This window comes from Rhinoderma darwinii, chromosome 2 (genome assembly GCF_050947455.1).
Source record: "Rhinoderma darwinii isolate aRhiDar2 chromosome 2, aRhiDar2.hap1, whole genome shotgun sequence".
NCBI lineage: Eukaryota > Metazoa > Chordata > Amphibia > Anura > Rhinodermatidae > Rhinoderma > Rhinoderma darwinii.
In genome coordinates this window covers 209,419,651-209,447,131 of record NC_134688.1, presented here as the reverse complement: position 1 = coordinate 209,447,131, position 27,481 = coordinate 209,419,651, and the positions used below count along the sequence as shown (strand labels likewise).

Here is a 27,481-nt window from a genome sequence, read left to right as displayed (position 1 = left end):
AGATTGGCATCGTTTTTTTGAACATCCTTTTATTTTTCTAGGACGTTACAAGGCTTAGAACTTTAGCAGCAATTTCTCACATTTTCAGAAAATTTCAAAAGGATATTTTTACAGGGGGCAGTTCAGTTTTGAAGTGGCTTTGAGGGCCTTATATATTAGAAACCCCAATAAGTCGCCCCATTTTAAAAACTTCACCCCTCAAAGTATTCAAAACAGCATTTAGAAAGTTTCTTAACCCTTTAGACTTTTCACAGGAATTAAAGAGGCTCTCTCACCACATTATAAGTGCCCTATCTCCTATATAATGAATATACATCACTACCAGCCTGGACGTGATGTTTATTCAGAATTCTGACACGTCTGTAGTGTCTCTGTGAGATTTACAGCAAGGCAAACGTAATCTCGTGAGATTACGATGTAACCTGTAATTTCAAATGAGATTACGTTTGCCTTGCTGAAATCTCACAGAAAAGATTCAGAAGTGTCAGGATTCTGAATAAACATCACGTCCAGGCTGGTAGTGATGTATATTCATTATCAGGACACTGCAGTAATGTTAGTGTTTGTGTATGTGGCTGCACACAGTGATATAACTATATCGCTAGTGCAGTGTAAATGAATGGAAAGAAGTGTATGACGCTGATTGGTCAGCATCATACACTCCTCTGTACAATGCCCACTTGGTCTAAAGTAAAAACACGCCCACTTGGGCATTAAGAAACTCATTAGCATAAAGCTAAAAATCGCTCATAAAGTGGTTTAAAATAGATAGTTTTTCTAAATAAAAAGCATTACTGTCACCTACATTATAGCACCGATCTCCTTTAATAGGAGATAGGGCACTTATAATGTGGTGACAGAGCCTCTTTAAAGCAGAGTAGAGGTGAAATGTACAAATTTTTTTTTGTTGCAGAAATTAATTTTTAATCCATCTTTTTTGGAACACAGAAAGTTTTACAAGAGAAATGCAACTCAATATGTATAGCCTTGATTCTGCAGTTTTAGGAAATATCCCAGATGTGGCCCTAGCGTGCTAATGGACTGAAGCACCCTCCTCAGAAGAAAAGGGGCACCTAGTGGATTTTGGGGCCTTCTGTTTATTAGAATATATTTTGGGCACCATGTCAGGTTTGAAGGACTCTTGCGGTGACAAAACAGTGGAAATCCCTCAAAAGTGACCCCATTTGGGAAACTACACCCCTTGAGGAAATTATCTAGAGATATAGTGAGCATTTTCACCCCACAGGTTTATTGTAGAAATTACTGGAAGTAGGCCATGAAAATGAAAATCTAATTTTTTTCAAAGAAAATGTTGGTCTAGCTAATTTTTTCTAATTTCCACGAGGACTAAGGCCATGTTCAGACGTGGCGGAATTTTTCCGCTGAAAATGTTGCTGCAGATTCTTTGCCAATTTGCAGCAACATTTTCATATTTGACAGGTAATTCAGACGTTGTGGATATCACAGCAGACATGCTGTAGATTTCAGCCTTTGCAATCCATATGCTGAGATCCGCAGTGAAAGTCCGCTTCTTCTCCGCACAGGAATGAGCATGCTGCGGAGGGAAAAATCTGCACCGCAGCCTAATTTCCGCACAGTTATTTTCTGCAACGTCTGAACTAAGTTTCCTAAAAATGTATAGAAAGACATGTAAAAAATGGCTGCTGCAGAATTTCACTGCAGACTGTCCGCAGCGGAATTCAACAGCAATTACGCCACGTCTGAATGTGCCCTAAAGGGGAAAAAACACCGCAACATTTGTAAAGCAATTTCTCCCAAGTAAAACAATACCCCACATGTGGTCATAAACGGCTGTTTGGACGGTGTGCAGGGCTTAGAAGGGAAAGAGCGCCATTTGGCTTTTGGTGCTCAAATTTAGCAGGAATGATGTGAAGGGGGCAAAACAGTGGAAACCCCCCACAAGTGACCCCATTTTGGAAACTACACCCATTGAGGAAATTATCTAGAGGTATAGTGAGCATTTTGACCCCACAGGTTTTTTGCAGATATTATTGGAATTAGGCCGTGAAAATGAGGTTTAGCTAATTTTGTCTAATTTCCACAACGATTAAAGAATAAAAAGCACAGCAAAATTTGTAAAGCAATTTCTCCTGAGTAAAACAATACCCCACATGTGGTAATAAATGGCTGTTTGGACACATGGAGGGGCATAGAAGGGAAAGAGCGCCATTTGGCTTTTGGAGCTCAAATTTAGCAGGAATGGTTTGCGGAGGCCATGTCACATGTGCAGAGCCCCTGAGGGGACAAAACAGTGAAAAACCCCCACAAGCAACCCCATTTTGGAAACTACACCCATTGAGGAAATTATTTATAGGTATAGTGAGCATTATTGGAAGTAAGACGTGAAAATGAAAATCAACATTTTTTTAAAAAAAATTCAGGTTTAGCTAATTTTTTCTCATTTCCACAAGGACTAAAGGAGAAAAAGCACCACAAAAATGTGTAAAGCTATTTTTCCCAAGTAAATCATTACCCACATGTGGTCATAAATGGTTGTTTGGACAAACGGCGGGGCTTAGAAGGGAAAAAGTGCCTTTTGACTTTTGGAGCTCAAATTTAGCAGGAATGATTTGCGGATGCCATGTCACATTTGCAAAGCCCCTGAGGGACCAAAACAGTGGAAACACCCAAAAAGTGAAGCCATTCAGAAAACTACACCCTTGAGGAATTCATCTAGTGGTGTAGTGAGCCTTTTGACCCCACAGGTGCTTCATAACATTTCTTAGAATTGGTCAGTGAAAATAAAAACAATCCCTTTTCTTCAATAAGATGTAGCTTTATTTAAAAAAAAAATATTTTCTTAACAAATAAAGGAAAAAAAGAACACCAAAATTTGTAAAGAAATTTCTCCCGAGTATGGCAAAACCCCATATGTGGTCATAAACTGCTGTTTGGTCACACAGTAGGGCTCAGAATGGAAGGAGCGGCATTTGGCTTTTGGAGTGTAGATTTTGCTGGATTGGTTTCTGGTCGCTTTGTCGCATTTGCAAAGCCCCTGTAGGACCAAAACATTGGAAACCTCCCAGAAGTGACCCCATTTTGGAAACTACACCCCTCAAGATATTCACCTAGTGGTGTAGTGAGCATGTTAACCCCTGCAGGTGTTTTGCAGAAATTAGTGTGCACTAGATGTTGCAGAGAGAAAATTTTATTTTTTCCATAAACATGGCAATATGTGGTGCCCAGCTTGTGCCATCATAACAAGACAGCTCTCTAATTATTATGCTGTTTGGGCAGGGTTCAGAGGTGAGGGATCGCCATTTGGCTCTTGGAGCGTGGATTTTGCTTGGTAGTAGTTTTGTTTGGAGTATTACTGGTATTTTAATTTATAATGTGGGGGCATATGTGAGCTGGGCAAAGTACATCAGGGGCATAGTCAGGTGGTATAATAATGGGGTACGAAAAAACAATAAATAATCCATAGATGTGTGTTACGCTGTGAAGGAATCCTTTATGTACAGGCAAGTGTCGCACTGATAAATGGTGTCGTTTCTTATCCTCTTTTGGTACACACTCTGCGCCTTTGCAGTTTGGGGAAATTTGCTGGGAAAGTGTTATCTTGTTATAATACGGGCACCCTCGCTTCCAGCAGATACGTTTGGGCCCTACCCTTCCTGTTTCCCTAATTCTAGGGCCTTGATAATTTGCCTCTTGAAACAGAAGAAACGATCCCCTCGGGCCTGCACAACTGCATATTTTTTCTTTCCTGACTTATTGGAGCCTTATTGAAGTAAGAGAAAAAACGGGATAAACGGCGCTGCTTGTAAAGGTACGGTTTATTAGAAGGATGCTACGCGTTTCGGCGCCGGACCGGCGTCTTCATCAGGCATGTTGCAGGGTTAAAAACCACATGTATATATACCAATTACCATAGGGTAAATTACAAACTGATTGGACCAGTTCAGACCAGCCTCCTGGCCAAAAACCGCCAAAAACAGCAGGTCAAAGTTGAACTTTGACCTGCTGTTTTTGGCGGTTTTTGGCCAGGAGGCTGGTCTGAACTGGTCCAATCAGTTTGTAATTTACCCTATGGTAATTGGTATATATACATGTGGTTTTTAACCCTGCGACATGCCTGATGAAGACGCCGGTCCGGCGCCGAAACCCGTAGCATCCTTCTAATAAACCGTACCTTTACAAGCAGCGCCGTTTATCCCGTTTTTTCTCTTACTTCAATATTACTTTGGCATCTCCACGGGGATTGCGTCCGGGATTGGCAGCAGCTATTGATACAAATTACATGCCGGTAATTTGCCACTGAACAGGTGAGCATTTATGTACCGTTTTTTTTGCTCCTTATACTATTGATCACGCCACTTGGCGCCGTGTCTCCCTTTTTGCTTTTTTTCCTAGTATTATTGGAGCCTTAACTAATTAAATTTTTTGATAGACGTGGTCGTATGAGGACTGTTTTTTTGTGGGACGAGCTGTGGTTTTTATTCACACCATTTGGGGCACATTTTGATCACTTATCCTATTTTTTGGAAGGCCAGGTAATCAAAAACTGCAGTTCTGGCACAAATTTTTAGTTTTTTTTTATACAGCAGTCACCATGCGTTATAAATCACATGTTACCTTTATTCTGCGGGTTAGTCTGATTCCGGCGATACCAAATTTATAGCATTTTTTTTATATTGTACCACGTTTTGCACAAAGAATGTAAAAAGAATGTATTTTTTCTGTCGCCAAGTTGTGAGAACCATAACGTTTTAATTTTTTTGTCAACGGAGCTGTATGAGGGCTTGTTTTTTTCGAGACGAGCTATATTTATTTTAGGTACCATTTTTGGATACGTGCGACTTTTTGATCACTTTTTATTCCAATATTTGTAGGGCAAAGTGACCAACAAACAGAAATCCTGGTATAGTTTTTATGGTTTATTTTTACCCCGTTCACCGCGTGGAATAAATAACATAATATTTTTATATTTCACGTCGTTATGGTCGCAGTGATACCAAATATGTATGGTTTATTTATTTTTTTCAATGATAAAGGACATGATTAGGGAAAAGGGCAATTGTACTTATTTTATTACTTGAAACTTTTACTATATGTTCCTCTAGGGAACTTGAAGGTCCAACTGTCAGATTTTTTTTTACTAATACATTGCACCACCTGTGTAGTACAATGTACATTCACTGACAGGAAGCCGATTAGGCTTCGACTCCCGGCGGGACCTAATCGGCTTCCATAATGGCAGAGCAGGAGGCCATTGTTAGGCCTCCTGTTGCCATAGCAGCAGTCGGCTGCCCTGATTGCATTGCAGGGCTGCTGATCTGCTAGCAACCTCTAAGATGCAGCGTTCGCTTTCATTTAAGGGGTTAATGGCATATATCGGAGCTAGTGCCGGTTCCTGCCGTTACATGTGGATGCCAGCTGTAACATACAGCTGGCATCCATCACTGATGACGCCAGCTCAGGAGCGGCGCAATCTTGCCGACGGCTACGGAAGCATTTCAATCCCCACCTCCGGGTGGGGCCTGAATGGCTTCCATGCTAGGCAGACCGGGAGGCCAGTATTAGGCCTCCGGTTGTCAATGCAGCCATCGGAACCATGGCAATTTCATTGCTGAGGTGGCGAGGAGCTGCAAACACCTTAAATGCAGCGATCGTTTTTGACCGCTGCATTTAAGGGTATAATGGCAGGGATCTGAGCTAATTTCGGTCCCCGCCACTACAGCCAGATGTCATCTATAATACACCACTGACATCCGGCGATGATGGCACCAACTCAGCTTCTGAGCTGGTGCCATGTATTTGTCCTATGGATACGGCAAAATGCGGGAAGCACTAGCTTTCCATGACGTATCCATATGACAAATGTCAGGAAGGGGTTAAATATGGTAGCTATTTATTTTTCCTGGGGCTGGCCATATTGGAGGCACATCCTTCCTGTATTTAGACAGTGCAGCGGGGTGTGGGTGCTTTATGGCAAATGAATGGGAGTCAATTGACCAAGAAATGTCACAGATTATTGCAGTCTGCAAGAAGTGATGGAGTACAGTCCCTCCCCCAGAGACAAGAGAGTGACAGGGCAGATGCATACAGAGCCTTATCTGTATATAGTGTTAAGGCAGCCCTTTTACATGGGCCGTTGATCTGGCAAACGGGCGTTCATATGGACGTTCGTTCCCGATCTTTGTCCTGTGTAAATAGGGCAATGATCAGCCGATGAATGAGCAAACGCTCGTTCATCGGATGATTGCATCGTTTTAAATGCCTAAACTATTATTTTTGTCGTTAGCACATCTCCCGTGTAAACAGGGGGACATGCTGCCCACATGAGAAAAATGTATGGGGCCGAGCGATCGGATTAACGAGCATTTGTCCACATACTAGCTTCTTGTGAAAGGAGCAAACGAGCGCTGATCAACGAGCTGTGTCGTTCATTGGCTGATCGTATCGTCTGTGCTGCACAAAATATTATCGTTCTCGGCACGACATCTCCCTGTGTAAACATGACATGGGCCATGTAAATGAGTAATGGTCAATGAGACAGCTCGTTGATCGGTGCTCGTTTGCTCCTTTCACAAGGAGCTAGTAAGGGGATGAGCACTCGTTACTACTATCGCAGGTCCCCATACATTTCTTTCATGTCAGCAGTACATCTCCCTGTTTACACAGGGAGATGTACTGCAAACAACGATAATATTTTTGCCATTTAAAATGATACAATCAGCTAATGAACGATCGCACAGTCTTCTCCTTGTCTGCCAAGGACTGAAGAGTGAGTGAGAGTGCATGATAGCACAGCTCCGAGCTGCGTGCCCATGCTCTCCTCTCTCCAGCTCTTGCTTTGGCACTGTCCATAGGTGATTGAACACTGCCACACTGATGTCAAACACCCCCTTGTCTAAACATGCCCCATTGACAGTTCAGGGGGTTATTTAAATATCGGGCGCCAAATATAATGGCACCGATATCTAAATAACGGTGGAGGGTAAGAGAAAAATGTAAAGTGCCCCAGTGTTTGTGCAGCCCTCCCCATAACATGCTGCACATGTACACTGTTCCAAATTATTATGCACATTGGATTTAAGTGTCATAAACATTTAATTATTCGTTTTTCAATTAAACTCATGGATGGTATTGTGTCTTAGGGCTCTTTGGATCATTGTAATCAATCTCAGACACCTGTGATAATTATTTTGCCAGGTGTGCCCAATCAAAGGAAAACTACTTAAGAAGGACGTTCCACATTATTAAGCAGGCCACAGGTTTCAAGCAATATGGGAAAGAAAAAGGATCTCTCTGCTGCCGAAAAGCGTGAAATAGTGCAATACCTTGGACAAGGTATGAAAACATTGGATATTTCAAGAAAACCTAAGCGTGATCATCGTACTGTGAAAAGATTTGTGGCTGATTCAGAGCACAGACGGGTTCGTTCAGATAAAGGCATAATGAGGAAGGTTTCTGCCAGACAAATTAATAGGATTAGGAGAGCAGCTGCTAAAATGCCATTGCAAAGCAGCAAACAGGTATTTGAAGCCGCTGGTGCCTCTGGAGTCCCACGAACCTCAATATATAGGGTCCTCCAGAGGTTTGCAAGTGTGCATAAAGCTATTATTCGGCCACCCCTAAACAATGCTCACAAGCAGAAACGGTTGCAGTGGGCTCAGAAATACATGAAGACAAATTTTCAAACCGTGTTGTTTACTGATGAGTGGCGTGCAACCCTGGATGGTCCAGATGGATGGAGTAGTGGATGGTTGGTGAATGGCCACCATGTCCCAACAAGGCTGCGACGTCAGCAAGGAGGTGGTGGAGTCATGTTTTGGGCTGGAATCATGGAAAGAGAGCTGGTAGGCCCGTTTAGGGTCCATGACGGTGTGAAAATGACCTCTGCAAAGTACGTAGAGTTTATGACTGACCACTTTTTTCCATGGAACAAAAAGAAGAACCGTGCCTTCCGTAGCAAAATTATGTTCATGCATGACAATGCACCATCTCATGCTGCAAAGAATACCTCTGTGTCATTGGCTGCTATGGGCATAAAAGGAGAGAATCTCATGGTGTGGCCCCCATGTTCCCCTGACCTCAACCCTATTGAGAACCTTTGGAGCATCCTCAAGCAAAATATCTATGAGGGTGGGAGGCAGTTCACATCAAAACAGAAGCTCTGGGAGGCTATTCTGACATCCTGCAAAGATATTCAAGCAGAAACTGTCCAAATACTCACAAATTCAATGGATGCAAGAATTGTGAAGGTGATATCAAAGAAGGGGTCCTATGTTAACATGTAACTTGGCCTGCTAAGTTTTCTTTGATTGAAAGAGCTTTTGATTTCTGTAAATATGACCTCCTGATGCTGCAAATTCAACAAATTACCATTTTAGTTCTCTTTACAACCTTTAAAATATTTTGATCTCTGTTGTGCATAATAATTTGAAACTGTGCATTTTGAGTTTTTTACTTCTAAAAAAAAAATCTGTTATCATTAGGAGATTTGTTCAATAAAATTTGAATTATACTCCAACGATTGATGGCTTGAAGATTATACTGACTGTCATTTGCATCGACTATTTAGGAAAATCAGCAAAAAATAACATTTGCATAATAATTTGGAATGCGGTGTATGGGAAGGTGAAATGTTCTTTTTAAACAAAACAGCATTTTCTGAATATATATTCCCTGTAAATCTTTTAGTGTCCTTTAATATATTCGGTATTCTGAAATAGTTAAAAAAAAAAAGTGGGTGATTCTTTCAAAAGCAAATTCAATCAACCAGAATTGAAATCACAAAAACTCTGAATTTATTCAGTTTAATTTTATTTTTATTATGTTTTTTTCTCAGTATTATATATGAAAAAATATTTTGCTGCTACTTGAAAACAGTAAACAAGTAGATTAAGGCCAGTTGCACACAACCGGGTGCCACTCGGACCATTTTTCACGGCATCCGAATAGGCCCTGATATTTTTTACGGACCCATTTACTTTAGGGGGTGAATCAAGTCAGTGAAAACGGACCCGACTCTCCGATCCGTGGAAAGATAGGACATATCCTATCTTTCCACAGATCACGGATGGGACTCGGGTGGCACACACGGTCGTGTGCATTAGGCCTAATAATTTGATGAATCTTATTATTCTTACTGTTAATACATGAACACCTGATGTAAGTATTGATATTTGTGATATTTGGATATTTACGTTTTATTGTGTTAAGCTGTCTTGGGTATTTGTGTATTTAGCGAGTTCAGCTGGTGTGATATTCATTTGTTAAGAGTCACCAAAAACAAAATACTAGAATCAGATATCATAATATCTTTCACCCTCTTGTTTCGTACACAGTCAAATGGGTTAAAAAAAATAAAAAAAAACACTTTTCTATATTTTTCGACATTTCTCTGCAGTTGCTATGAGGACAGTGACCATCTTGCCATAGCCTGCTATCCATCTAGTTACAGCTTTTTCACGCTTCACGCATCCCTCCATAGACTCTTGTCTATTGGGGGAAACGTGATATCGCAGCCTGCAGCGCAGAGCACGGATGCACCTCGGATGTGAAAAACTCCCGTTTTTCATGTCCGAGATGCGCAACGTCTGTTTGAATCTAGCCTAGGAGATGGGCCGAGTAATCTATAAAAGAATGAGAGGATGAATGCACTGGCTGCGTTCTGCAGCATAGCCGGGGACAAAGGTACTCTATTGTTCTTGGTCTTCTGGATCAGGTAGTGGGCAATGTTTCCTCTAAATCTGTGCAGCTAGTAAGCAGAGCAGTCAGGAGAAAAGGCACTGTTCCCTCCAAGACCCTGTTCAAACTGAGTTTTTTGCAGGCGGAAAAATCTACCTCCAAATTTTGAGGCTTATTTTGACCTTCCTGCACTCTTTGTCGCATTTTTTGGCACTCGGCCATTGAGCGCCATGGGCAAAAAAGCGCAGCAAAAAACGCTTTCTCTGCCTCCTATTGATGTGAATGGTAGGTCAGAGATGGAAACGCCTGAAGAAAGGGCATGATGCTTCTTTTTCATCGCTCGCGGGGGAAAAAAATGCCTCCTGACTTCAATGGGAGGTGTTTTCGGCCGTTCTTTGGCACGGTTTCCGACACGGTTTCCATGCCAAAAACAGAGCCACAGAACTCTGTGTGAACATACCCTAAGTTGGGTTTAATTGAGACAGTGTCTAGATAAATAATTTCATACATTAATAAAATAATTAGTGCTTTACAGTGCTCAGTCATACAACAGCCATATACACAGTGCCACACCGAATCCGGATACAATTGAATACATCATCAAAATAATGTCAAACACTATCCTGATAAATAACTTTATATAGCATCTCCATAAAAATTTAATATATCATCGAGACAAATATTATCATACACCATCCAGATAGACAGCTTCAAACGGCATCCAGATTAAGGCCGGATTCACACGAGCGTGTGCGTTTTGCGCGCGCAAAATGGACATAACAGCTCCGTGTGTCAGCAGCATATGATGCGTGGCTGCGTGATACGTGGCTCTGTTTGTATGTTTGTAAACAGAAAAGCACGTGGTGCTTTACTGTTTTCATTCATAGTTTTAATTACTGTAGCGCGCATTGACGCACGGCACACGGAAGTGCTTCCGTGTGCCGTGCGCGGTTTTCACGCACCCATTGATTTCAATGGGTGCGTGATGCGCGAAAAATTGCCAAAGATAGGACATGTCGTGAGTTTTACGCAGCGGCCATAAGCTGCGTTAAAATCACGGACGGTCTGAACGGCACCATTGACTAACATAGGTCCGTGCGAGGCGCGTGAAAATCACGCGCGTTGCACGGACGTATTATACGTTCGTCTGAATAAGCCCTAATAGCGTCATACAGGATCTAGATAAATAGTGCTTACCACTCCCAAATAAATATTGCAGAAATCCTTCCGATTAAAAACGCCATAAAGCATCCAGATACATAGTCAAACACCGTCCAAATAAGTAGTGACTGTGTTGTGATAAATAGCGTGGTATGATGGCCAGATAAATAATGCACATGGCATGCCAGATAGATAGTCATACTGTGCGCATATCATTCAGATTTACAGTGTTATACACTATGCCCGATAATGCCATACAGCTTCCACATAAACAGTGTCATACAACGGACAGATAAATAGTGTCAGTACATATGAGACAGGCACCACCCATTTGAGTCAAACAATTTTTAGAATCTGACATAACTTTTATTTGATAAAAAAATATATATAATTGAAGCAATATAAATGTAGGTATAGGTATAACAAACATTTAGCTTTGCTTACCACTAGGTTATTTGCACAAGATTCCAAGGTGCTCAGGTTGATGGTAAAAATAACCACTGCAGGAAAGGTATTGTTGTTTATGAAGCCTCTGCAATGACCATCTCCATGTTTCCCATTAAGTGATAAGTCTGTTTCCGAATAACCAGAGAAGAGAACTGTGCAAAAGTTTATCTTCATTGTAATTGTCTGCACGCCACAGTAGACACTGATGTCTCTTTCCGCTGAAAACAACAAAAAGAAAAATAAAGAGCAAATAATGTGCTGAAAAATGTAGAAAATGATGAACATCTTGCCCCACAAACATGAATTGAATCGGTGTGATTGGTGCAACTAATACTTTTTATTAAAAATATTTTTTTCTTTTTGAAATACAGCTGCTTTGTATTCTGTATACAGATCACCTGTATCGTGTACCCGTGATCCACCTGTTCTCGATCACATCTAAGTTCATAACTTAAAGGGAACCTGTCACCAGCATTTTAGCTATAAAGCCAGCAATACCTGGTGAAAGTGGGTGAAAAATCATTGTCATCTAAGCTATAAATATGTTCTAAGTAAGCTCTGTAGCTTTAGTATTCCATTTTTCAGTGGTCCCACGCCGTATGCAAATGAGCAGAAAAGAGTCAAATCTTCATCTGAAAAGAGTCAGGTTTTCATTCCTCCAGCATCTCAGAGTGGACTCCACCTCCTTCTTTTTGATTGACAACTCCTTAGCCAGTCAGGGCCGGACAGGTGGTGGCAGTGGGCGTGGTTAAGAAGCTCCGTCCCAGAGGGAAAAATAATTACCATAAAAGGCGGGAAAAGTTTAAACGACTATATTTACAGACAGAGGAGGACTTCAGGAAAGAAGAGAACAGGAACGCACTCTGGACAGCTGCGGCCATTGAAGGGTCAGGCTAGTTTAAAAGGTAAGATGTTGATGACAGGATCCCTTTAAAGATGAGCGATAACAGGTGGATCCTGTGTGGCAGAGACACGCAGGACCCGCTGTCACTGAACCCGTCAGTGCCGCTGACCTAACGGATTCAGGTCTCAGCGCTAGATACAGCGTTCTCTGTAAACAGAATAAAAATAAGCTGTATCTCGAAAAGTTAAAATAATTTTTAATAAAAAGTAGTTTGAAAGTTGCACCAATCACACTGATAGACATTTTTATGAAAAAAAACAAAAACTAAAAACTATTTCAAAGATGTACATAGCCTTTAAAGATTAAAACTCAATAAAATATTGTCGTATTGAGTCCTCTATTTATTGTTGCAGCATGGTTTCTACATTATTACTGATTATGGCTGTTACATACAGTACATGCCACATTTTTTGCATACTAGGAAGTGTGTTAACCTTACGGTATGTGCACACACACTAATTACGTCCGTAAATGACTGACGTATTTCGGCCGGAAGTCCCGGACCGAACACACTGCAGGGAGCCGGGCTCCTAGCATCATAGTTATGTACGATGCTAGGAGTCCCTGCCTTGCTGCAGGACAACTGTCCCGTACTGTAATCATGTTTTCAGTACGGGACAGTTGTCCTGAAGCGAGGCAGGGACTCCTAGCATCGTACATAAGTATGATGCTAGGAGCCCGGCTCCCTGCACTGTGTTCGGTCCGGGACTTGCGGCCGAAATACGTCCGTCAATTACGGACGTAATTAGTGTGTGTGCACATACCCTTATATTGCCGGCAACCTCTCCCATCTAGGCTTGATTGATGTCTTTGCAGGGGAAAGTTAATGACGCAGGAGGCAGCAGAGACATAAATCAAGCCTAGATGGGAGGGGTTGCAGGACACGTCCCTGCTGAAGAAACACCCGAGGGACATTTCTAAAGTAATTTGCATAAAGTGCAAGAGGTAGAAAATATCTCTCTAGCCCTTACATAGCAGTGATAGCAGTTTAGGGAGTCTATGCCCACTCAGAGAAAGTCTGCTCCCATGCAAATTCCCTGAGCTTCCATTTTAATGATCGGGCAGATCACTCCATAATCGCTCTGTCCGATCACAGCGAGAACTGTGCAGCTGTATAATTACATCTGCGCTGTCCTCTTTAACAAGAATCTGAACAATCAGTGTTGAGCTTCCTGTTACAGCCTGGACAACCCTGGACCTCGGTTATCAAGAAATAACCCTTTACTTCCCTGGAGCACCAGGAATTCTGACATTAACCCCTTCACTCTCCCAGACCACCTGGTATACTAACATTAACTCCTTTACCATGCTATTCGCATATGTTGAATGTAGTGCTCAAATGAAATGTGAACACAGCCCGCTCACTGGCTACAATAACTTAGAAAACATTGATCCGCATTCTGCGGACAAGTACAAAACTGCTACCTACCTTGATCAACCTCATTATAAAGTTGTTTTAACTCATTCCTTTCCATGCATCCAAGTTTAGTGGGAACACTAACAAAACCCAATTTTTCTTTTTTGATAGCTGGCTAGCTTTCATTTTTCTTGCGAAATTAAAATTATCAGAAAACAGCCTTTTGTTAATGTATCAAAATTGTTTTTCTAGCCACACAACTCGGTGGTTTTACCATTGAAATATTTGCAATCATGATTGATGCTGTGCAAAATATAAAAGTACTTAGGCCTAGGGCATCAGTGACGTGCGTCTTATGTGGTGACATTAATTACATGTTTCTTTGTAAATTGCAGATGTTTATACAAAGAATAATGACCAGCTTGTCAAAACTGCATAAAGCCGGTTCACACAAAGTGCTGATTGTTCAGATTTGACAAATCTGAGTAAATGATCATTAATAAAATATATAGATATTGCTTTTTGTCAACACAAGTGATTATTCATAGAAAGAAGTATGAATGACCTCCCATGCATATACAGTATATATAGAAGTCTTTCCACTAGTTCGATGTAAACACACATTTTAACAAATACAACGCTATTGAAAACAGCTCCGGATTGTCAGCCGTTTTTTTAGCCACTCGTGTATTTGCTGCTTTTTTTATGGCCATTTTTGGAGCTGTTTTTCTATAGAGTCTATGAAAAACGGCTCCAAAAACGGCTGAAGAAGTAACATGCACTTCTTTTTCACGGCCGTTTTTTTACGCGGCCGTTTTAAAAATCGCCCTTGTAAAAAACGCCTCGTCGGAACAGATATCGGCCGAAAAACACTCCGGGTGAACATACCCTTAGGCCCCATGCACACGACAGTATTTCCATCTATCCCGAAATACTGACCGTAAATACGGATCAGTAGGCATCCGTATATACGTAAGGGTGTCCGTAAATACGTATTGCATCTGTATTCGATCCATATATACGAATCCTTACAAAAGGAGGGAGGTTGAAAATGATGTCAGCAACATGTTGCCTAGCAATGCTTCTGTAAATACGGACGGCTTACGGATGCACATCAGTAGCTGTCTGTATTTACGGAAGCTCCCATAGACTTTTATGGGAGAGTCCTTGCCGTAATTACTGACAAGAATAGGACAGGTTCTATGATTTTTTTCAGCACGGACACCCATCAGAAAAAATACTGAAAGGTGTCCATGGCCAATGAATGGGTCCGTAATTGCTGATGAAAAATACTGTCATGTGCATTTGGCCTAACTTCAGTTACAAATGGAAGGACACCTGACTCAAGTATTTAGAAGTGTATCTCCCAAATATTCTAGTCTCTACTCGTGTCAATCCCTCCCCCCTTTCTCGTGAATTGCAATCAATCCTTAAACAATTCTTATGAGATTTTCTTATTAGGATGTATCGATATAAGGTTATATTGTTAAGATAACTCTCCTGCCTAAATTAAACTCTTCCGGTTAAGATTGCTCTATCCATGCAGGTTCTAACATTCACAGTGAGCAAGTAGAAATGAAGGGGAAACAGCGCTCATACGAGCGCTGCACTTTCTTCAAAACAGCTGATTGGCAGGGTTCTCGGGAGTTGGACCCCGATCGATTAGCTATTGATGACCTATCCTGTGGATAGGCCATACATTTTTAGGGATTGGAAAACCCCTTTAACTTTGCCTCACCACCACTTTGTTCTTCCCCTTGTCCTTTTTCAGTCCTACTTTTATTTTCCACTTTTCTCATTGTAATAACACAAGGTTTGTGTCCAGAGATCCTTTATTTCATGATGTTATACGGAATGCTGTGCATTTGTGATGTGATTCTCCACTTTGATCTATTTTTATTGTAACATTTAACAGCTATACCTTTTGTTTATTGTGTATTATTTTACACTTGATTACTTTTTGAAATGTAAAATCTTTAATAAAAATTACAGTTTAATAAACAAATACAACACAATTTCGGCACAGGCATTACTTATTGATAATTGCTTCAGGACTGTCAGCCTAAAGTATGTTTGTCTGAACTAAAGCTAGGTGACTACACACATGTTCACAGACTATTTCATATTACAAATTTCTTATTTTTACTTTAATATTCTCAGATATCAGGTGCCACCATAATTTTAAACATTTTATTCTTGCGAAATGTTCTTCTTTACATTATAAAGTACTTCCCATGTTTAACCCCTTCCCTCCGCAGCCATTTTTAAGATTACAATTTTTTCTTTTTCCTCCCCACCTTCCAAAAGCCATAACTTTTCTATTTTTCCGTCGATATAGCTGTATAGGGGCTTGTTATTTGCGGGACGAGTTGCAGTTTTTCACGGAACCATTTATTGTACCATATAATGTCCTGGGAAACAAGATAAAAATTATTTGTGGGCTGGAATGGGAAAAAAAAACAGTAATTCCTCCACTATAACTTTATTCTGCGGGTCAATATGAGAGCAGCAATACCGCAATGTTTTACTACTATGTTTTACTACTTTTACAAGAAAAAAACGAATTGCTAAAAATAAAATTTGTTTTATGTCACCGTATTCTGAGAGTCATAATGTTTTTAATTTTCTGTTGATTCAGCGGTATGAGGGCTTATTTTTTGTGGGGCGAGCTGTGGTTTCTATTGTTACCATTTTGGGGTATATCAGACTTCTTGATCACTTTTTATTCCATTTTTTTGTGGGAGATGAGGTGACAAAAAAAAAGAGTGATTCTGGCATTTTAATTTCATTGTTCTCATGACGTTTACCGTGTGTCTTAAATAATGCTATATTGTAACAGTTTGGACTTTTATGGATGTGGCGATGCCAGTTATGTATTATTTTATTTTTACATTGCTTTTGGGGGAAATGGGAAACCATAGAACAGAGTAACGGCACGAGGACTTCAGAGTAGATGAAACAGGGTGGATTTATTCCCCTCAAGTGAGCGACGTTTCGGTTCGTCACAGAACCTTTCTCAAGCTACTAAATGCTACTAAATGAGAAAAAATCTCTTTGTCTGTTTAAAATATTATACTTACATCAGTTCCGTAGTCCGCGCATGCGCACATCTGCTGGAACGCAAGTTCCATGTGTGCGCATGCGCAACAGCGATTTCTTTGACAACTGTGTTTCTTTTGACCGTACTTCCGGTTTGAACGCCATTTTGAACATGCGAAGTAGAGACGCGCGGGCGCTGAACCCAGGATGCATGTGGGACTGGTATTGTACAAACTTCTCTTTTTATAGGAATTATATTTATGTATTGAATTTGATTGGCCTCTGCCCTGCTCTGATTTAGCCCTAATTGCTTATTAATACACTATGTACCACTTTTAAGAGATATGTTCACTTTTATTATGAGATGGGTATATGTATCTATTATACAAACAGTGCACTTTAAATATTGGTCCTTTGATATGTGATGGAATTTGTGTTTATACAACAGTTTTTTACATATTGTATATTAATTAGGCTTCGAAAAATTATTGTATGTACTGCCTATTTATACTTGACACTGTGTGTAGCATTTAGTAGCTTGAGAAAGGTTCTGTGACAAACCGAAACGTCGCTGCTCACCTGAAGTGAATAAATCCACACTGTTTCATCTACTCTGAAGTCCTGGTGCCGTTACTCTGTTCTATGGTTTTTCTACATTCAAGTTGGGGAACTGATTCATCCTCTAGTAACTAGCACATGGCCTAATATATAGGTATGTTGGAGTGCTGTGTTCATTTGCCTTTGGACTGTATATATATATTTAAAAAATGTTATTAAACTGTGCTTAACTGTTTTTTATTAGCCCTCCTAATACTAATGTATTGCAGGATTGCAAAGATAGCAGACCTGGGAGCCTTCATTAGGCCCCAAGTCTGCCAAGGCAACCATCGGAACCACCCAAACGTGTCACAGGGGGAAGATGATGCAACATCAGAGGGGGCTGCTCCCCTGTTTCCAACCACTTAGATGACACGGTCGCTACTGCAGCATATAAGGGGTTAAACGAGTGGGATCCCACTTTTTACACTGTAGTGTCAGCTGTTACATATATTCGGCACACTCATCTTATGGCACAGGCTTAGCCCATGAACCCGTTCCATACTTCCACATCTGACCTCCACCATATATGTGCGGCGGATGTTGGGAAGGGGTTAACCACATTATGAAGAGTGTGTATGAATTTGTTTAAAACAGAATAATGGGACAAAGAACTCATATTGTGTCATATTTATTAACCCCTCCACATTTATTACCTGTCAATTAACTGCCAGTGCTGAGGTTTCAGTGCTCTTCGCATGTAAATTTTCATTTTCTGTTACATGACACTGTGCACTCTTGCATACAGTTTCATGAGCTCAATTGGGCTGTCACACTGACAGCTCAACTCTGTATTGTGAAAGGTAATTGAAACAATCAGTTTCAGGACAATACAAACCTTGAACCCGGTTGATATGGAAACCTGTGAAGACATGTAGGACATTATGGGATTCCATGTGGCAGAGGATGCTAGAAGATTTGTATAGGAGATACAATCTGTGTCCTCTCTGTATGTTACTAACGTATATACAGATCACTGATAACAGTAATCTATGGACTGTTACCTTAATATCACTGTTAGCATCTTTATCTGGACACATAGATCATGCCGAGAGAAACAATTGTACCGAACCTGGACTTTTACTTGACTACTCTTGCTGTTTGTACCTCCTACCCGATTGTTTCAGCCACTAAACTCAGAATCTGCCATAATCTGGTGTGTAAGGTCTTGTCCACATATAACGGAATTGCTGCAGAAAATTTCTGCAGCAATTCTGTTGAAAGTAGCAGAAATTCCGCTGCGGAAAAAATGCACCATTTCCTGCATTATTGACTGCAGAAAATGATGTGTATTTTGCGGCGATTTTCACCACACTGGGAGATGGTGACATCTCCTCTGAAAAACACAGCAATTCAGTCCACTTTCCGCAGCAGAAAATACGCACCGCAAGTCAATTTCTGCTCGGAATTTTTACGCAGCGTGTGCAGGAGATTTGTTAAATATTACCCACTTTGCTGCTACTGTATTCTGCTGTGTAGTTTCCGTCTGCAATTCCGGACAGAAAGTACTCAACAATTCCGCTACGTGTGGACAAGCCCCAAAACTGCAGCAATTTGTGATAAAGAGCTTGCGGTTTTGCTGAGCGGTAGTTAGCTGCACAGCAAAGAGATGGCGCCATTTGGGACATGTAATATTACCTTTCCTGTGCCTCTCACACAAACTACCTGATTTGTTTGAGGGCAGGGGGCAGCTTGGCAGTGATAAGATATTTTACAATTAACTTTTTTATCCTTTTGCAAAGTCAAACAATACACATAATGTGCAGCTACTAAAGGGGGAGAGGACATGAATTGCAATTTACCTTATCTGCTTATGGTAACTGCCTAATAGGGTATTTAGACAGAGGTTGCCAAGATGGGACAAACCCTTTAATCTCTATGTTTCTAATAATATATGGAAAAATACAGTTTGTTAGAGGAACAAATATCTGCAAGATTAACGCTGGAATTGAAATAGACATACCTGAGATTCTACTTCACATAGAAAAACAGATGCATGTTCAAAATCAATAAAGTGATATATAATGAAAACTAAAAAAACGAATGAAATTATATGACTGAGTGGCAATGTAAATTCAGTTTAATTTTAAAGCAGTGCACAACTAATAACTGAAATGTGATCATTTCCACATGATTTATTTTGTTAAATTCAGAAAACCAGGGAGACAATGGAGAAATAGTCATATATCATTAGATAACAAATGCTTCCTATAAAACCTTCACTACTAAACTACCTTCATCCTAATAAAGAAAATTGACTATCCCGGCGATGAGATTTCCAGTATACTACTTTCCTTCCTGTGGATAACACTGAAAGGTGCTTATCAGCAGCTGTGGGAACTGTCATTTTTAAACACAAATGGTTAATTAAGAGCAATTTTTTTGTCAGATTCCACTTTGAATTGAAGTCAGAATGAAGCACTTGACTGTTATAAATAAAAGTTAACATTTTTGTATTTTATTGTTAGAAAAATTATGTTCATTTTTGTCTGTTTAATTTCTTGACAATTTTCTGTTTTGATAGCATTAAACTCCATGCCTTATCATTTATTTTCTAAGTCCTGGCATATTAAGGAATACAATTTGAATGTGTCTTTGTTATTTTGTAGGCAGAACATTTTTAATTACTTCCTTAACCCCTTCCCGCTCTTTGACATCCTATTCTGTCATACTGAGCGCATCGTTGAGTGAGGTAATAGTACATCATGGGAATAACCGCCATTCCGCGGTTGTCACAACTATGAGATGTAACATCTGCTGTCACGTACAGCAGTTGTCAAATCTCCTTCCCCAGGGACCGATCGGTCCCCGCCAATTAACCCCTTAGAAGCCGCATTCAATAGCGATTGTGGCTTCGAAGGGGATAGAACACGATCGAGAGCCCCGCGACGTGATCGCGGTCTGCCGATGTTTTCTATAGCAACCGGAGGGCTAACAATGGCGTAAAAAAATATATAAACCGTACCAGAAAAACAAATTTTTTGGTCACTTCACATCCCAAAAACTGGAATAAAAAGAGATCAAAAAGTTGTATGAACCCAAAATGGTACTAATCAAAACAACAGTTCGATACACAAAAAGCAAGTCCTCACACGGCTTTCTTGATGGAAAAAATAAAAAAGTTAAGGCTCTTAGAATATGGCAACACAAAAAGTTAATAATTTTTTTTAAAAAGTATTTTATTGTGCAAAAGCCGTAAAACATAAAAAAAACTATATTCATTTGGAATCTCTGCAATCGTATCAACTCGCACAATAAAGTGAATGTCATTTATAACGAGTGGTGAACGCTATAAAAACAAAATGAATAAAGAGCAATAGTACAATTGCTGTTTTTTAGTCAGCACGCCTCTTAAAAATAGAATAAAAACTGATCAAAAAGTCGCATGTACCCCAAATTGGGGACAATGAAGACTACTTGTCTGAAATACCAGCAAAAGCTCAAACAAAAGTACTACTAAGCAAAATCTGCACTGCAAAAGCCAAATGGCGCTCTCTTACTTTTGAACCCTACAGCGTGCCCAAATAGCAGTTTACGTCCACATATATGGCATCACCATACCCAGGAGAACCCACTTAACAGTTTATTTATCTTCAGTGGCACAATCTGGGCACAACATATTGTGCACTAAAATGGCATATCAGTTGAAAATCCACTGCAAATTATTTTCTAGTAAAAAACACCCTTTGGGTCAAAATACTCACTGCACCTCTTAAAATATGCCTTGAGGGGTGTAGCTTCCAAAATGGGGTCACTTCTTGTGGGTTTGTTTTACTATTTGACCACAGAGCCCTGCAAGTGTCGGCCAATGCTGCAAAACTCACCGAAATAGGCCTCAAATGCGCATGGTGCTCTTTCACTCCTAAACTCCGGCGTATATGCCCAGGAAAATAATAAATGCCTTTAGAGATGTAGTTTACAAACTGGGATCACTTATGAGGTGTTCCCACTGGTGCTCCAACAGCAATTTAGGGCCACATATGGAGTATTGCCGTACTCTGCAAATGTGACATGGCGCCCATAAACCAATCTAGCAAAATCTACATGCCAAATATCGCTCCTGCCTTTCTGAGCCCTGCCCTGAGTCCAACCAGCAGTTTATGACCACACAGCCTCCTCATTTCAGGGGCTCAGAAGTAATTGGACAAATTAACATTTTTTTTTTAATACTTTGTGGAGAATCCTTTACAGGCAATGACTGCCTGAAGTCTGGAACCCATGGACATCACCAAACGCTGGTTTTCCGCCTTTGTGATGATTTGCCAAGCCTTTACTGTAGCTGTCTGCAGTTGTTGCTTGTTTGTGTGTCTGTCTGCCTTAAGTTTTGTCTTAAGCAAGTGAAATGCATGCTCGATTGGGTTGAGATCTGGTGATTGACTTGGCCATTGAAGAATATTCCACTTTGCCTTAAAAAACTCCTGGGTTGCTTTTGCAGAATGTTTTGGGTCAATGTCCATCTGTACCATGAAGTGACGTCCAATCATCCTTGCTACATTTGGTTGAATCTGAGCAGAAAGTATATCCCTGAACACTTCAGAATCCATCTGGCTGCTTTTGTCTTCAGTCACATCATCAATAAACACTAGTGACCCAGTGCCTTTGGCAGCCATGCATGCCTATGCCATTACACTGCCTCCATCATGTTTTACAGAGGATGTGGTGTGCTTTGGATCATGAGCCGTTCCAAGCCCTCTCCATACTTTCTTCCTCCCATCATTCTGATACAGGTTGATCTTAGTTTCATCTGTCCAAAGAATGCTGTTCCAGAACTGGGCCGGCTTCTTTGGATGTTGTTTGGCAAAGTCTAATCTGGCCTTTCTATTTTTGAGGCTGATTAATGGTTTGCATCTTGTAGTGAACCCTTTGTATTTGCTCTCATGAAGTCTTCTCTTTATGGTAGACTTAGATATTGATAAATCTACTTCCAGGAGAGTGTTCTTCACTTGGGTAGATGTTGTGAAGGTTTTTTTTTTTAACCATGGAAAGGATTCTGCGATCATCCACCACTGTTGTCTTCTGTGGACGTTCAGGCCTTTTGGAGTTCACGAGATCACCAGTTCACCCTTTTTTTTCAAGAATGTACCAAACTGTTTATTTGGCCACTCCTAACATTTGTGCTATCTCTCTGATGGATTTCTTTATATTTTTCAGCCTAACGATGGTCTGTTTCACCTGCATTGAGAGCTCCTTTTACCTCATGTTGTGGGTTCACAGCAACAGTTCAAAATGCAAATGCCACACCTGGAATCAACTCCAAACCTTTTACCTGCTTAATTGATGATGGATTAACAAGGAAATAGCCCATGCATCCCATTAAATAGCTTTTGAGATAATTGTCCAATTACTTTTGGTCCCTTGAAAAAGAGGCAGCTACATATTAGGCCTAGTACACACTTCAGTCTTTTACTTCAGGGTGCTAGCTGTTTTTCTGATGGCTAGCACCCTGACCCATTCATTTCAATGGGGCCATGCACACTTCAGTTTTTTTACGGTCTCGTTGCTCCGTTCCGACAAAAGTAGAGCATGTCCTTCTTTGGCCCGAGATTCCGTGACCGTGAGGCCCATGCAAGTCAATGGGGCCGTCAATAAAACTGAAGGCACACGGAAGGCATCCGTGTGCCGTCCGCCTGTGACGTAGCCGTTGCCTAGCAACGGCCGGGCGGGCAGAAGTACATTACAGATATATTACACTAATCGGCAGCCTCTTGTCTCTATCAATCACTAATAGAGAGAAGAGGCTGCTGATTAAAAATAAAAAGCAGTTCATACGTACCCCGGTCGTTGTCTTGGTGATGAGTCCCTCTTCTTCCTCCAGTCCGACCTTCCTGTATGAAACGACAGCCTTTGATTGTCTGCAGAGGCCGCTGCAGCCTGTGATTGGCTGCAGAGGTGGTCACGTGGGATGAAGCGTCATCCCTGGAGGCCGGCCTTCTGACGTCATCCAGACTTTCGTGACCGACACTACAGCCTGTGATTGGCTGCAGCGGTGACATGGGTTGAAGCGTCATCCCAGGAGGCCGTACAGGACGAAAATGCAGGGAGTTCTGGGTAAGTATGAACTGATTTTTTTATTTTTTATTTCATAAATTGTATTTTGCAAGCGCTGAGCATGGTCATTCTTCAGCTCTAGTTACTGTCCAGGGTGCTGAAAGAGTTACCGCCGATCAGTGAAGACCATTAACTCTTTCAGCACCCTGTACAGTGACTAGCGCTGAACAACCCTGCTCTTTCAGCACCCTGGACAGTACCATGCTCGGCACTCGGAAACGGAAACACAGAGTGCACGCAAGAGTGCACACGGCCGCTAAAACGGGCTCACGGACCCGTCAATAAACGTCCGTGAAAACAGTGATGTAAGTGTGCACGAGGCCTTAAAGAGCTGTAATTCCTAAACCCTTCCTCAAATTAGGATGTGAATACCCTCAAATTAAAGCTGAGAGTCTGCACTTTAAGCGCATATTGAATATATAACTGTAAATTCAATATGTTTTGGTAAACAGCTAAAATGTCAAAACTTGTGTCAGTGTGCAAATAATTCTGGACCTAAGTATATATATATATATATATATATATATATATATATACGATCCAAGGGCAAAGAAACACAGCACTCCACACATCAAGAAAATCAGGCCATGTGCTCGTCACCAGGGGATGAATCAATTCCCCTTCTTTTCAGATAAATACCAACATAGAACGTAGTAACGGCATCAGGACTTCAAGGCGGATGAAAAACAGGGTGGATTTATTCACCTCAAGGAATCACAGCAACGTTTCGGTTCAACAGGAACCTTTCTCAAGCCAAGATGGCTTGAGAAAGGTTCCTGTTGAACCGAAACGTTGCTGTGATTCCTTGAGGTGAATAAATCCACCCTGTTTTTCATCCGCCCTGAAGTCCTGGTGCCGTTACTACGTTCTATGTTGATATTTTTATATATATATATATATATATATATATATATATATATATATATATATATATATATTGAAGAAAATCCTACAGCACTCCGTGCTAGTGAAAAAAATGGTGCTTTATTAAGCCAGCATAAGCTGCAACGTTTCCGTCCTGCTATAGGACCTTTATCAAGCTTGATAGTGTGCTGTGGGATTTTCTTCAATATTGATCTTGTGCTGGCTTAATAAACCACCATTTTTTTTCACTAACACGGAGTGCTGGGGGATTTTCTTCAATATTGATCTATATCCCTTGGATCGGGATTACCTGCTTGCACCTGAAACCATCTTGGAATTGCATTGTGAGTGCTGCTGCTTTTCCATTGTATATATATAGATTGTACACATGACCACATTGTGGATGAGTAATACAAAGCTCTTAAACTATTCCTCCATTTTCCTCTGATTTTATATGGAGGTATATGGAGGCTCCACATAGCGGCACACGGAGTACCTATGGCTTAGTAATATAGATCTGTAAGGTTAAGTCCATACGTAGCTGACTTTTTTCCACAGTGGATTAAGCCCCAAATGCATTGCATAGGGTGAAATTTGTGGGAAAAGCAACAGCATTTCTACTAAAGAATGTGCATGCTACCTCTTTGCATATGGCCTTGATTTGTGCAGCAGCCCAAAGTAAAAGCCTTCAAAGAAAATCTTCCACCAACCATAGCTGTAGCGAAAGTCCCTACATAATTTCTCTAATTAGAAATGGTGGCAAATATTAATATTAACCACTTCCCTCTTTGGCCACTTTTGACCTTACTGACAGAGCCTCATTTTTCAAATCTGACATGTTTCACTTTATGTGGTAATAACTCCGGAATGCTTTTACCTATCCAAGCGATTCTAAGATTGTTTTCTCGTGACACATTGGACTTTATGGTACTGGCAAAATTTGCCCGATACATTCAGTATTTAATTGTGAAAAACACCAAAATTTAGCGAAAAATTGCAAAAATTCGCATTTTTCTCAATTTAAATGTATCTGCTTGTAAGACAGGCAGTTATACTACACAAAAATGTTGCTAACTAACATCCCCCATATGTCTACTTTAGATTGGCATCGTCTTTTGATCATCATTTTATTTTTCTAGGACGTTACAAGGCTTAGAACTTTAGCAGCAATTTCTCACATTTTCAAGAAAATTTCAAAATGCTATTTTTACAGGGGCCAGTTCAGTTGTGAAGTGGCTTTGAGGTCCTTAGATATTAGAAACCCCCAATAAGTCACCCCATTTTAAAAACTGCACCCCTCAAAGTATTCAAAACAGCATTTAGAAAGTTTCTTAACCCTTTAGACATTGCGCAGGAATTAAGGCAAAGTAGAGGTGAAATTTACAAAGTTCATTATTTTTTTCCAGAAATTCATTTTGAATCCATTTTTTTTGTACCACAGAATGTTTTACCCAAGAAATGCAACTCAATATTTATTGCCCAGGTTCTGCAGTTTTAGGAAATATCCCACATATGGCCCTAGTGTGCTACTGGACTGAAGCACCGGCCTCAGAAGCAAAGGAGCACCTGGTGGATTTTGGGCCTCCTTTTTATTAGAATATATTTTAGGCACCATGCCAGCTTTGAAGAGGTCTTGAGGAACTAAAACAGTGGAAACCCCCCAAAAGTGACCCCATTTGGGAAACTACACCCCTCGAGGAATTTATCTAGGTGTTTAGCAAGCATTTTGAATGGCCAGTTTTTTTGCACAAATTTTTGGAACTAGGTCATGAAAATGAAAATCTACATTTTTTCAAATAAAATGTAGGTTTAGCTAATTTTTTTTCATTTCCAAGAGAACTAAAGTAGAAAAAGCACCACAACATTTGTAGAGCAATTTCTCCCGAGTAAAACAATACCCCACATGTGGTAATAAACGGTTGTTTGGACACACGGCAGGGCTTAGAAGGGAAAGAGCAACATTTGGCTCTTGGAACTCAAATTTAGCAGGAATGGTTTGCGGAGGCCATGTCACATTTGCAAAGCCCCTGAGGTGACAAAACAGTGGAAACCCCCAACAAGTGACCCCATTTTGGAAACTATACCCCTTGAGGAAATTATCTAATGGTATAGTGAGCATTTTGACCCCACAGGTTTTTTGCAGAAATTTTTGCAAGTAGGCTGTGAAAATGAAAATCTACATTTTTTCAAAAAAAATGTAGCTTTAGCTAATTTTTTTTCATTTCCACAAGGACTAAAGGAGAAAAAGCACCATAAAATTTGTAAAGAAATTTCTCCCGAGTAAAACAATACCCCACATGTGGTAATAAACGGCTGTTTGGACACACGGCGAGGCTGAGAAGGGAAAGAGCGCCATTTGGCTTTTGGAACTCAAATTTAGCAGGAATGGTTTGCGGAGGCCATGTCGCATTTGCAAAGCTCCTGAGGGGACAAAACAGTGGAAACCCCCAACAAGTGACCCCATTTTGGAAACTACACCCCATGAGGAAATTATCTAGGGGTGTAGCAAGCATTTTGACAAGCCAGTTTTTTTACAGAACTTATTGTAAGTAGGCCGTAAAAATGAAAATCTCCATTTTTTCAAAGAAAATGTAGGTTTAGGTATTTTTTTTTCATTTCCACAAGGACTGAAGGAGAAAAAGCACCGCAACATTTGTAAAGCAACTTCTCCCGAGTAAAACAATACCCCACATGTGGTCACAAACATCTGTTTGGACACACGGTAGGGCTCAGAATGGAAGGAACACCATTTGGATTTTGGAATGGTTTCTGGGTGTCATGTCATATTTGCTGAGCCCCTGTAGTACTAGTACAGTGGAAACACCCCAAAAGTGACTCCATTTGGGAAACTGCACCCCCTGAGGAATCATCTAGGGGTATAGTGAAAATTTTGATCCCAAAGGTTTTTTGCTGAATTAATTAGAATTAAGCCATGAAAATGAAAAATAATTTTTTTTTCCAACAAGATGTAGTTTTAGATACACATTTTTCATTTTTACAAGGAATAGAGAAGAAAAAGCACCCCAACATTTGTAAAGTAATTTCTCCCGAGTACGGTAACACCCCATATGTGGTTATAATCAGCTGTTTACATATATGGGAGCATTCAGAAGAAAAGGAGCGGTATTTATCTTTTGGAGCGTAGATTTTGCTGGAATGGTTTGCGGACGCCATGTTGCCTTTGCAAAACCCCTGATGTACCAAACAAAAGTGACCCCGTTTTAGAAACTACACCCCTAAAGGCATTTATCAAGGGATGTAGTGAGAATTTAGACTCCACAGGTGTTTTTCAGAAATGAATACGCAGTGGATTGTGCAAAGTGAAAATTGCATTTTCTCCACTGATCTGCCCATTCACCGCACAAGATGTTATGCCCCTAGAGAATCTTACCCCATAAATTGTTAAG

At 40.5% G+C, this 27,481-nt stretch overlaps 1 protein-coding gene across 1 annotated transcript in view; it reads right to left on the bottom strand.

Annotated features, from left to right (window-relative positions):
* ZPLD1 (zona pellucida like domain containing 1) overlaps nt 1-27,481 on the bottom strand; it is a 133,793-nt gene that overhangs the window by 79,393 nt on the left and 26,919 nt on the right. The window contains exon 2 of the mRNA XM_075850363.1: nt 11,263-11,483. Coding sequence (XP_075706478.1) covers nt 11,263-11,483 — 221 coding nt within the window. The remainder of the gene's footprint in view (nt 1-11,262; nt 11,484-27,481) is intronic.